Source organism: Seriola lalandi, unplaced genomic scaffold (assembly GCF_002814215.2).
Source record: "Seriola lalandi dorsalis isolate HSWRI2012SDOR001 ecotype SW California unplaced genomic scaffold, Sedor1 jcf7180002054748, whole genome shotgun sequence".
Lineage (NCBI taxonomy): Eukaryota > Metazoa > Chordata > Actinopteri > Carangiformes > Carangidae > Seriola > Seriola lalandi.
The window spans coordinates 5,905,378-5,917,626 of record NW_019525301.1 but is presented as its reverse complement, the minus strand read 5'-3'; the positions used below and the strand labels follow the sequence as shown (position 1 = coordinate 5,917,626).

At 41.1% G+C, this 12,249-nt stretch overlaps 1 protein-coding gene across 3 annotated transcripts; it reads left to right on the top strand.

Annotated features, from left to right (window-relative positions):
- Window positions 1-3,025: 3,025 nt before the first annotated feature.
- Window positions 3,026-7,399, top strand: elf3 (E74-like factor 3 (ets domain transcription factor, epithelial-specific)). Of its 3 annotated transcripts, none has more exons than XM_023424626.2 (9): window positions 3,026-3,175; window positions 3,348-3,508; window positions 4,044-4,277; window positions 4,599-4,706; window positions 4,796-4,942; window positions 5,028-5,114; window positions 5,224-5,343; window positions 5,578-5,773; window positions 6,395-7,399. In XM_023424626.2, exons 2-9 carry the CDS (start codon window positions 3,355-3,357, stop codon window positions 6,504-6,506), a joined length of 1,158 nt encoding a protein of 385 aa, XP_023280394.1. In that variant the 5' UTR covers window positions 3,026-3,175; window positions 3,348-3,354; the 3' UTR covers window positions 6,507-7,399. The 3 variants fall into 3 exon arrangements, with proteins under 3 accessions (XP_023280394.1, XP_087035022.1, XP_023280393.1); XM_087178896.1 differs by having other exon boundaries at window positions 4,793-4,942; window positions 5,632-5,773; XM_023424625.2 differs by having other exon boundaries at window positions 4,793-4,942.
- The last annotated feature ends 4,850 nt before the right edge of the window (window positions 7,400-12,249 follow it).

Sequence of the window (12,249 nt, the reverse complement as noted above, 5' to 3'; positions counted from 1 at the left end):
ACTAGGCACCAGCAGTGGATCTCATCAAGCCTCCAGGTTTCCTGCAGTACAGAAACCTGCAGCTTTCACTGTGCAACATGACACCTGAATAGAGCTCTTAAACAGTGAGTGTTTACCCTGCAGTATGTCTGCCTCACAGTTAGATTACAATTAGCGTCAGCATTCCATTCACTCACCTTTGCCCTGAGCTTTGTTTCTGTGTTTCTCGGTTTAGCCTCCCCTCGGGTTTATCTGAGCCTGTGCAGAAAGCTGAGTGTGACCACAGTAGTGAATCTTTAAAATTCTGTTCACAGTGCTTTATGATGATATGTTTCTAGTATCATTCATAGGGTTTATTACATTAATATGACAAAACTGCTTGCACTTTCAAAAACAGCATATTCTCTGTTTGCAGTGTGTGGTTGTCCTAGTACCAGCCCATTTTTATTTTCCATGGAAGGAGAGAAAAATCTTCAAAACACAGTCACTTACTGATTACGAGGTCCCAGAATTGATTTTATACCTTCCTTGATATGCAGTATGTCAGCTGCCAAGTTGAATATTAAAAACAACACCTCTAAAGTAAACCAGTGAGTTGGCTTCATCTGAAGGCAGTGGCAGTGCTGCCAGTGTTGGGTGACTGTTATTTAACCACCGCACTGCATGGGTCAATGCTAGGCTGTTATGGATTGTTTTGGCCAGTCCAACCAAACTTGGCACACAGGTTGAAATCAGAGATAAGGTAAATTGGAAACTGTGTTAGTCATAGTCCAGGGGTCAACACTGCAGCACCTTTTTTTGGGCTGTGAAATGGAGGCATTTGTTGTGATCAATACAACACATGTAGTTTTGGATATATTTGTAATATTATTAATTAATTATCAATATATATGTATAGCGCACAGTGCACATTTGATGACTGAGATCTTCATGCAGGTGCATAAATTCCTCATTACAAAGATGAATGCACATTCGAGTTCAGTGGAGCAGAAAGCAGAGGCTAGATAGTGATGCGCAAGAGAGTGCTTTATTTCAAGCTACTGTGAGCTTTTATTATGAAAAATTCTGAAAGTTCCAAAGGTTCTGCTGCTTGCTTGACAAACCTCTGACGGAGCGGACAGACAATGTGCGATAATTAGAAAATAACACCAGTTCAGTGAATCAGTCTAACGTATAATATGTGACTGTGGGTGGAAGATCTTATGATCCACAATCTACTTTGGTTGAATCGTACAGATCGTCTCTATATTTAGATATTTAATTCTAAAAGTTCAGTCTCTGCTTACCAGACCATGTTAACTGTTAAACAGCTAGCCTGCTAACTGCAGCTGAATACAGCAGTCCTTGTCCAGTCCTCAGTGAGTTTGTCGTAGCTCCTCATGAACCAGTTCTCCACCTGAGCACAACTAGTCACCAGCTGCAGTCCAAGACGGCGGAGTTCAGGATCTGCCTGAAGGACAAGAGAACTGCCTGCAGGCAGGACAACCTGAGGCGGGACATGCCAGGGCTAGCTAGTCTGCAGCAACTGAACTTTCAAATTAAAACACTTACATACAGCACCACATCAATAAATAACTGTGCTCATACATAGAAAAAAAGTGTGATTGGTTGAGACATAGTTTGTAAACAGAAGACAGCATTGTGGGTGAAGAGAAGCGACAGGCAGACAAACATCCAACAGAAGCGCAAAAAAATCAGAGCAGACACAGAATGCAGATGGATTATGGATTACGATTCTACCCAAAAAGATTGTCATATGATCTTTTTACCACTTTTGTGCCACATATGTGAACAGCAATAAAGTCAATTCCAGTTGCATTTTCATCAATCTCTTTCTTAAAGTAGATTATTGATTTAATTTGATCATGGTTTGGCCCGCCATGTAGTGGATTAGAAAAAAGTTTGCCCGAGACCAAACTTACTTGCCGACCACTTTCTCAGAGGGAGGAATCACTGACAGATCACAGATCAATACAAAGTTGTTCTGAGTGATCACCTTTATCCTGTGATGAAACATTTTCTGTCCTAATGGGGGGGGGGGGTCTCTTTAGGATGACAGTGCCTCCATCCACAGCTCACAGGGGTCACTAGTGGTCTGATGAAGATGAAAATGATGTAAATTATATGCTATGACCTTTACAGTCACCTCATCTTAGTCCATTTGAACTATGGGAGATTTTGGAGCGATCTGTTAGACATCACCACATGAGGGAATATGTTTATGAAGTGTGGTATTTATCCTCCAGTAGAGTTCAGAGACTCAACACCTGAGTAACACACTGTATGTGTGTGTGTGTGTGTGTGTGTGTGTGTCCATGTGTGTATAAGGTCAGCCTACCACACTGTGTCAGTGTAACAAACAGAGTAATAAACAGAGCAGGCTGGTTACACATCACGAGGGATCTGAGTGCAGTGGAACAAAAAAAAAAGCTTGATAAAATTGTGTTATCACTTTGTGTTAGGCTTGGCTGTCGACTGATAAACCTATCCATCCACACAGATGACTACTTGTCACATACTCTGTGTGTGGCTATTTTTAGAAAAGTGGGACCATCCTCAGTCTCCCCAGCCGCTTCCTTGTTCCTTGAGTGAAAGGTGGCTCTGTCAAGGAAATATGAATCAAGTCAGTTCAAAACAGTTTCTACAATGAAATTCTTACTTTGCTTTAGTCACTGACAGATGCCAAAAAAAAATGTTTGAGACAATGACAAAAGAAATATGAAACCCCAAAATATATATATGTATTTTTTGGGGGGGCAGAAAGGTGCAAATATATTTCAGCTTTTACTGTAGGACATAGAACTGCGGGTTTGACAAACTTCTACTAAAGATCGTAAACATATGAAAGTTAAGCCAGTCAATATAAATACAACTATAAACTAGCCCAAGTTGATGGTTTGGTAGATATCGAAACACTACTTTGAGAGAATAGCAGGGCAGGTTTGTTTTGTTGATCAAGTTCTCAGGAAAGCAAAGGGGGAGGAGGAGGAAGTGGGCTGGAGGTGTGGCCAGTTCCAGGTGGAATTCCCCTGAACTCACCTGAGTCCGTCCTCTACTCCTTTACAGGAATATAAAGCTCCACAGGTGGAAGAAAAGATCACTGATACTTGAACAGTGGAAATTTCACAACACACACTCACACTGCGGACTGTCTTGGAGCATCACTCCTCTGCATCATACTGTGGCTTGTGCTCAGGTAAAGCTCATTAAGTAACTATTTACCTGAATGTTAGAGTGGTTGTGTGTTACATTACAAAGCTGGATGTGTTTATTAGCTATAACTTCCCTTTGAATTAAATGCAGCTGGGGGGCTGTTTGTTTATATTTGAACTGGTGTGTAAACAAGTTTCCTCTTTTATGTTTGTCAGTGTCTCCATGTCATCACCGTGCCTCAGCAGCGTCCTGACTCATGCCAACCTCACCATGTATCAAACTGGCATCCCCGATGTCCTGCTGCAGCAGCCCAGGGTGCTGCCCAGCATTAATACTCTGCAGATCAGCAGTCCTGCATACAACACCAATATCAACAGTAAGTGGACCACTCATTTCTGTCTGTCATTGTTGTGAGTAAATGTGTGCTCTGTAACACCAAGAGAAATTCAAATGATTTCATCCCTGGGCTGTGAAGGCTAGTTAACCATTATAGTCTAGCCTGAGTTTCGTGGGCAGTTTCAGCTCAGACTAATCCCATAGTAAACACAATCCTTCATTTTCAAACTTCAGCCAATAAGACCATTAGCTCACTGAACTTTGCTTTGGCCTAGATGGTGTTGGCTTAATCATTCACCAGGCAGCTAATGTTTAACTCATCATAACTGTCAAACAGAAGACTGCTGCCACCTCATCGTTAGAACAGCTCAGGCTTTGTTTGTGTGACCTGAAAGACACAAATCCAGAGTGATATCAGTCACCATTACACATACACATAGATGTGGAAATTTAAGAAACAAGTGTTGACATGTTGTTGTATGGCTTGGAAGACGTAATAGTTTTCATATGAAAATTTACCATTTCTAAATCTGTGTCTCGTCATCATTTAAAGCTTCCTAAATCTTTCTCTGCAGGTCAGTGGTACAGGCAGATCAGCCCTCACAGCTGGACAGCAGACAACGTTCTGGAGTGGATAAGCGACCACGCAGAGAGCACCAAGTTCGATGCGAGCACCCTGAGTCTGGCGTACTGTGCTATGGATGGACCCGCCCTCTGCCAGATGAACCGTGACCAGATGATAGGGATCTTCGGCCCACAGCTCGGCCCACATCTCAACCAGAGTTTGCAGGAACATAAGACCAAATATGGTAAAACTACATCTGTCATGTGGCATAATTTAAATTTTCAGAGCTGAAATACATCCATACATAGATCTTGTTATTTAAATAATAAAGGTTTTAGTAACTATGTCAATGATGAAAAAGTGACTGTACGCCAATATTCACGAAGCACACCAAAATAAAAGTGGCCTGTATTAGGATTGCCAGTTATATGTGAATAAAAACAAATATTTGACCTGTGTTTGCAGAAGCCATCAATGTAGTTCCATACATGCTTTGCTTTTCTCTTGGAAGAATGAAGTTTGTGGACTACATTTCATCTCATTTTCATCTCCTTTTTCTTCCCAGAGCTACAGAGCCTGTCAGGCCCAGAGCTCAATGAGACCTGCCACCTCCTGGACAAGTTCCTGGGCAACCTAGACTTCCCTTTGCTCAGCACCATTAGAATTGGCCAAGGTACATATTGTATAGAGGTGCTAGATACCAGCATAAACTGGATACTGTGTGGAAATGATGTGACTAATACTGCTACTTACTACCAGCAGCCGAAGGAGACGTCAATAAGAAGGAATTTGACTACAGTGATGATTATGATCTGACCAGTCTGACCATGGAGCCCATGACACCTCTTGGAGACCCTGGGTACCTGTCTGATAATCAGTCTGACAGCGAGTACAGCTCCTCCTCAAACAGTCAGTATTTAACATGTTTTCATGTTTACCTCTTCTACCTTTCAGGTTTCCATATGTATCTGAACCATATCTCTTATGTGTGCAGGTGGCATGTTTGGCTTCTCAAGCCTCAGCTCACCAGAATCCGGCAGTGGTGAATCAGACCCAGAGTTCTCCTACCCTCTGATTTCAAGTGAGTAAGCAGAAAAACTCATTGTTTGTAAGGGTTAGGGTAATTCCACAGCCTCAGCAGTGTCAATGAGTTTAAGTAAACATCTGATAATTAACTGTTGTGTTGACAGAGGCCCACATCAAAACTGAGAAAGGAGAGTCTCGGCTTAAGCGTCCACGGGGGCGACCTCCTAAAGTCAGCAGAGAGCATGGCAGTAGCATTTATGACAATCCAAAGAAAAACAAACACGGTGAGGCCATGTCTGGAGAACCAGCACACTGTATTCTGCATCATGTAAAACACTGTTCAAAAGACATCTGTACTCCAGCACTGCTGATCTGTTTTACTGATTCTACTTTGCATCCATTTTGCATCTTTATCAGGCTGCAGATGTACATGCTGTTTGACTTGCATGCTTATGCTTATACATCCATGCACACACAAACACACATTTAGCTGATTGTGCCCCACTGTTTGTCTGTAGCACCTCGTGGCACTCACCTATGGGAGTTCATAAGAGACATTTTGATCCACCCAGAGAGGAACCAGGGCCTGATGAAATGGGAGGATCGCCGCGAGGGTGTCTTTAAGTTCCTCAAGTCCGAGGCCGTGGCTCAGATGTGGGGTCAGAAGAAGAAGAACAGCAGCATGACATATGAGAAACTCAGCCGTGCTATGAGGTGAGTTCATGTAGCAACTAAGAATTTCATCTGATGCACCATTTATAGAGAAGTGGTTTAGAACAGGCATATGGTTAAACATGGGTAAACATTAAAACACAAACCAGTAAACTGGGTTCTTTATAAACATGATGTTCCAACATAGACAACCATCTCAGACAGTATAGCTCCACCTTATATAACAAATTTAAAGGGCCACTCTGGTGATCCGGTCTTGGATTTCCAGGCATGTTCTTAGGATGTGTCAACCTCCAAAATGGTGGTTCCTGTATTTCTCAGGACACAACTTGACCTTGCTTTTCATCAGACCCTCCTGCCTGATGAACACATCCCCAGTTTTTAACACAGGTTTTTTTATTTAAGTCTTCTAGCCAAGTTAAAGCTGATGATGCCATAGCGATGTCATCAGGGTTAACTTCACTCACTTGGTTTACAAAGCTCCTCCAGAGTCACAGAAGACATTAGACAACTGTTCTGACAGGCAGAGTAATACGCTATGACTGTTTAAGTGTGGCATGACGTGTCCTTTTAACCCTGATCTGGAATATTATAACATTTTCATCTATTAACAAGTGTCTTTGTGTCTTAAACCTGGACTAACCAACCCTCCTCCACCCTCAGGTATTACTACAAGAGGGAGATCCTGGAGCGTGTCGACGGCCGTAGGCTCGTATACAAATTTGGAAAGAACTCCAGCGGCTGGAAGATTGAGGAGATTGGCATGGGCATGTGAGGCATCAGCAACAGAGTGGGTAGAAACCAAACAGCCAGTCAGAGTGGGAGTTGAGAAACTACAAATGACCTTTGTGGCCTGTCTGGAAAGAAACCACGCTGCCCTAGATGTTTAAGACACTAACTTCCTCTCAGAAGGAAGGTGTTGCAGAAAATGTAAGCCAGTGTTTTTGGCTCTAGTAGGTTTTATGAACCAATATTATTGTTGTGTTGTTTGTGCTTTTGCTTGCCAAACATTACTATGTGCACAGTAACTATAATGTACATGATTCTGGATGCTTGTGAGTTTCTGTGAGAACCTAAAGGCTGAAAAGCAAACTTTTACAGTTGTACAGAATTCTGCAGTTTGTTTTGAAGTTTCTTTACGAAGCAGAACTAACTCATCCTCATCTGTCACTATGGAGTTTGTTTTGGTATATGGGCTTTAATGACTGTATTGTTGCACTGGAAATATTATAGACTTTTTTCTAACTTTTATATTACTGTCTTGTTATTCTAAATGGGTGAAAGTTTCATCCTCACTTAAATTTTATACTGGTAAATTCAATGTAAAGGACAAAGACAGAACAGAGAGGAAAAATGTAGGTGATGTTACTTCACATTAATACAGTAACAATGTGCACTACATGTCTATTGGTATCACTTATAAAGTGTATAAAGTGTGTTTACGCAATGTTTGAGTAAAAAGTAATTCATATATATATTCATCATCTGTACAAACAGTGATCATCATCAGTCACAAGTTGGTTGCATGATGTTTGTGTGATTGTTTTAATGTGATTCATCCAGTTTGGACTCATAAATGTTTATATATGTGGAGTAACTATCATATCATAGATGATATTTGTTGATGCATGTTGTTTTGGAGAATAAATTCATTTAGACACATATTAACTTCCTGTTTCAGCATTGATTTTTTAAAAGCTGTACACTGGAATCTTACTTGTGTATGTGTAACCATCCTGAAGGGTGGAAGATTTGAAAATGCAGTGTAATTGTGTGTTGAAGTCACAGTTAGACAATTATTACCCACCTCTTGTCGGCAGTGCTCCTCCAAAGCTAAACTCTTCATTTTTCGAGGGCAATGTCAAATTACAAGAGGTTACAGAAAATCCTTTGCCTTTATGAGACTGAAAAAACTAGAAACAGAAAACATGGAAGGGAATTGACCTGGAGATGTTGCACCTGCTTCAGTGGTGACGCAACCATGAACACTATCCATAACCACTAAAATCATGTTTCAGCTATCATGAGCTGATATTTTAGGAAAACAAATAAAATAGTGAATCAATGACTTTTTTACAGATGTCTTATATATGAAAATTATTTTGAAACAAATCTCTTCCTCATTTCTCTTATCACTCAGCTGTTTACTCGCCCTCTGAGTTTCTGTCTTTGTTGTACTGTTTATTTTTGCACAAAGGTTTCTCTTTGAAGAGCAGGAACATGACACTGTTCATTCTCTGTCCATTTTCTAAGATAGAATGGCACTTGTTGCTAATAAATTTTCGGTTCCTTCTCACATGAGCCTTCTAATCCTCACATATGAAATTCAGTAAAGAGAGAGAAGATGCTTGTTATAGTTTTTCGTTTTATTCAGGCGTTTGCTTTTCATTTGAACAAATCTATTTTTTTTGGATGGACTGCAACGTTACAAATGTCCCTGAGTGATTTGGTGGCTGACTGACTGACTAGTTGACTGACTGACTGACTGCCTGACTGAATCACTGACTGAATGTGTGACTGACTGGCTGACTGAGTTCACTGACTGACTGAGTCACTGACTGACTAGCTAACTGACTGACTGACTGAGTGACTGGCTGGCTGACTGAGTGACTGACTAACTGACTGAGTGACTGACTGGTTGACTGACTGACTGTGAGTGACTGACTGGTTGACTGACTGACTGACTTAGTGGCTGACTGACTGACTGACTGGCTGAATGTGTGACTGTGACTCGTATAGTATTATTTTGTTGTATGTGTTCTTTTTGAGTTTTGACAGGTGGCGTGATCGTGATGTATGCAAATGTATGTGTCAGGACCAGACGGTGATGGGGTGCAGCTTTCATGGTGGCAGCTGATTGGCTCCTGTTCTGGACACCAGGATTTAAAGAGCATGATGGGGCGACCGAGCAGGTAAGGGGAGAACCACTTCTTTCACCACTCACAGCCACACTTTTTTCTTTCTCAACACATTTTCTCCTGTTTTTGTTAGATAGGGAGCTTAGTTGATGTATTTCAGTTTTGGTTATCTGCAGGCAAGTTATGTTTTGTTTTCAGGTAGACTTATTTTGTTTGTTATTTTGGCCTATGTCCACCCTGAAGTTATAATTTACTAATTTCTGTAAATAAAGACTCCCATTGATAAGTTGAGTAATTTGTTTTTGTGGCTACTTGGGACTCGGGGAAGATGTGGTATTGTCAGTATGACTGACCGACTGGTTGACTGACTGAGTGGCTGGCTGTTTGATCATATTTCCACCACTGGTCAGCCGAGTGGCTTGTCACTGAGTTGGAGTTTCTGGCACAAAAAGGTTCTATTAGGGGGGTGTTTTCAGCTGCTATAGACACTTATTTTCAAATAGACTGGGTATAAACCTGGTACATGACCGGACTGTCTATGGATGCCAACTGGGGGCTTATGGCTACACCTCTTGTTACAGGCAGTCACCCAGCCATTCTGGTCTCCCGGCCACTTGGGAATTGCAGGGAATCCAAGGAGCAATACTCTTACTGCAGCACAGAAATAAAAGCCCTGTTAAGAAATAAAGGGTTTCTGTCAACTGAAATGCGGCTTTTTAATTTGAAACAATTACAGGAAGTGTTTTTATTAACATGTTTACAGTAACTTTAACACAACAGATGTGAGTGACTAAAATCAAGGCTTTGTACTACAGTACCGCTCTGACCAATCCTACATATCAACCCAAACAGAGGGAGTTAGACATAAAGACCTGCCTTTAATAAAAGTCTGTTACCTTCTGAAGGTGAGGTAAATAAAGGCCTCACCCACTTTTTGAGGTAATACAGTAGTTGAAAACTGTTGTGGATCCCAGACAAAGTGACAAAGTAAGAAAGATAGACATGTAAACATGTAAATGAGAACAACTTTGTAATGGATTCATCTGTATTGAAATACTGTATACGTGAGCAGAGAGAGGAGGAGAGAAGCAAACAGATAAAGAGCTGAAACTGACAAACTTTCACGCATTGACCATTAGCAGTCCAACCATATACTAGGTTTTCAACTGGTCTTGCTTAATCCTAAATTCATTAGTATCCATGTGTGATGTGACTGTGGTGTGAATAACATAGGTAGTCTAGTCAGAACGGTAAGGTTACAGGACTGAACAGGCATGAGAACTAAATAACTGAAGTGGACGGATAGCACACTGTGGACAACAGATCATAATAATAATGATCAACTTTATTATAAATCTAGACAGATTGTTGTTGTGAACTGGCTTTAATGAAAGCAAATGAAAGCACAGAAAAAGAAAAGAAAGGAGCAAGCAATGATACTTTTACAATCCCAAAACAGGACCTCATACTGATCTATACTGAGCACTCACAAGTGTGCAGCCATAAAAACCTGTAAGACCTGTTTACTGGAGTGGTAAAATGCTAGTGTTACCCAACGTTGCACAAGTCACCTTTAACTGGTACAATTGGTACCTGCACCTGATGGCATTATGTAACCAACACTTTTAACACTTTCAAATGAACCATATAATATGTGTCACTTCTGTATGAAAGTCAACATGCATGAGTAAAAGCAGACAGTGAGTGCTGATAGACTGTGCAGGTGCACTGTGTGTGTGTGTGTGTGTGTGTGTGTACAATGACATTATGACAGCATCATTTCTAAATGGTCTTTGACAGCTTTGTGATAGTAGACACACTATCAATCCATCATTGTTAGATTTCTAGCAGCAGAACTGAGCTTTGTGGTTTGCGTGACTGTCTGCTTCTTCCAGCTGACACTAGCAGATGGTGGTTTCTGGTTTCAGCTTGGTGTACAACAGGTCTGGCCTGTTGGAGATGACGGATGATAACATCTAGATGACAACTCTGTGGTATAAGAACTTCCTTTAGTGCCAAAGACTGCCACCATTCAGTGTCATCTCCAGTAAATTATATTTATATCTGATGGTTCTGGAGCCATGCAGGAACTAGTGTGATGCACATACCTTGCATGAAATAGTAGGAATGTGGAGGATATGGGTGGTGGCTAGAGTGTGTGCAGTAGAAATGTGAAATTCATTTGTGTGCCCTCATGAAAGTGATGGTGCTCAAATCATGGTGAGCACTTTGCTAAATAACATGTTAACAAACATATTAAACTATCAAACTAATGGCTTGGCCACTTGGTTAATTACAATGGCATCTGCACCTCTGCCTTGGTCTACCTGCACCAGCATACTTCACTGCTTCAACCTAGAAGTTTGCTCCTAATTTCAACTGCGAGGGAAAGAGGCCTTCCTTGTCCATGGTTCCCTGATTTTTTCCTCTGACATGGGGCCGAAAATAAACAGGACGATGATTCTTATTCACAGTCTAGTTGCTGTTGAGCTGCTTCAGCAGCAGAAATCAGTTTTCAAAGGCCGAATTGGTCTTTCAAGTCCTTTCTGCAACTGTTTACAAACTCAACTTTCCAAAGGATCAACAACATCCCAAAAGATGTACAGGTCAAAAAGTTCCAAACATGCCACCATTCTGAAATTACCATCTCCTTGGTCTTGGAGGTGTTCAGAAGGAGGCAGTTCTTGTTGCTCCTTTCACTGAAGGCCATCATCAGATCCCTGTACTCCTTTTCCTGCCCATTCCTGATACGCACCACAATAGCTGTGTCATCTGAGTATTTCTGGATGTGGCAGGACTCAGACTTGTATTTAAAGTCGGTTGTATACAGGGGAAACAGGAATGGAGCCAGAAGAGTCCCCTGTGGAGCCCCAGTGCTGCTCATCACTGTCCCTGAGACACAGTTACCAAGCCTGACGTACTGTGGTCGTCTTGTCTTGTATTAATCAGAGTTCCAGAGTAATAGTTATAATTTGAGACTGAAACAATATTGGCTATTTTGCCTATTAGTTTAGGCTGGTGCCCTCGAGGACTTCAATTCATTTTAAAATTATTATTTTATTTTAATATTTTTAATATTAATATTTTCTTAATTTATGATAAATTGATAGACAACTGAAGATCCAACATTTATGGTGTCTAGCTCATGAGGCAGAGCTCAGACCCAACATGGTTAATATTTTATACGACTCTGGATAAACAGGGATGTAACCTGAAACTAGTCTGAGTGGAGGAGGCAGAGAACCACAGACAACACTAGATATTTTCATGCCTCCCTGCCAGGAGACACATTGTTTTCAGTGTCTGTCTGTCCATCCATCCTGTTCTCGTGAACATGATATCTCAGTAAGAACTTCTTCAAATTTTGCATAAACATTCGCTTGGACTCAAGGATGAACTGATTAGATTTTGGGAGTCAAAGGTCACAGGCGTGGTGACCTCACAAAACACAGTTTTGGCATTGTGAATCTGCATAGAACTGCTTAGATTTTGGTAGCTAAAGGTAAAAGGTCAGGGTCATGATGACCTCAGAAAACACTTTTTAGCCATTGCTCAAGACGTTCCACAGCAATTATTAGCAATAATTCTAGTTGTTATTATTATAATTATTAACTTGCAGTGCTATGTTCTCTTTACTTCTGTTCTGTCACTCTGCCCCCC

Coding starts and splice junctions, on each gene's coding strand:
- elf3 (XM_023424625.2), top strand. CDS start 3,355: ATGTCATCACCGTGCCTCAGCAGCGTCCTGACTCATGCCAACCTCACC. Junction 4,707..4,792: donor CACCATTAGAATTGGCCAAG/GTACATATTGTA, acceptor ACTTACTACCAG/CAGCCGAAGGAGACGTCAAT. Junction 4,943..5,027: donor GTACAGCTCCTCCTCAAACA/GTCAGTATTTAA, acceptor TTATGTGTGCAG/GTGGCATGTTTGGCTTCTCA.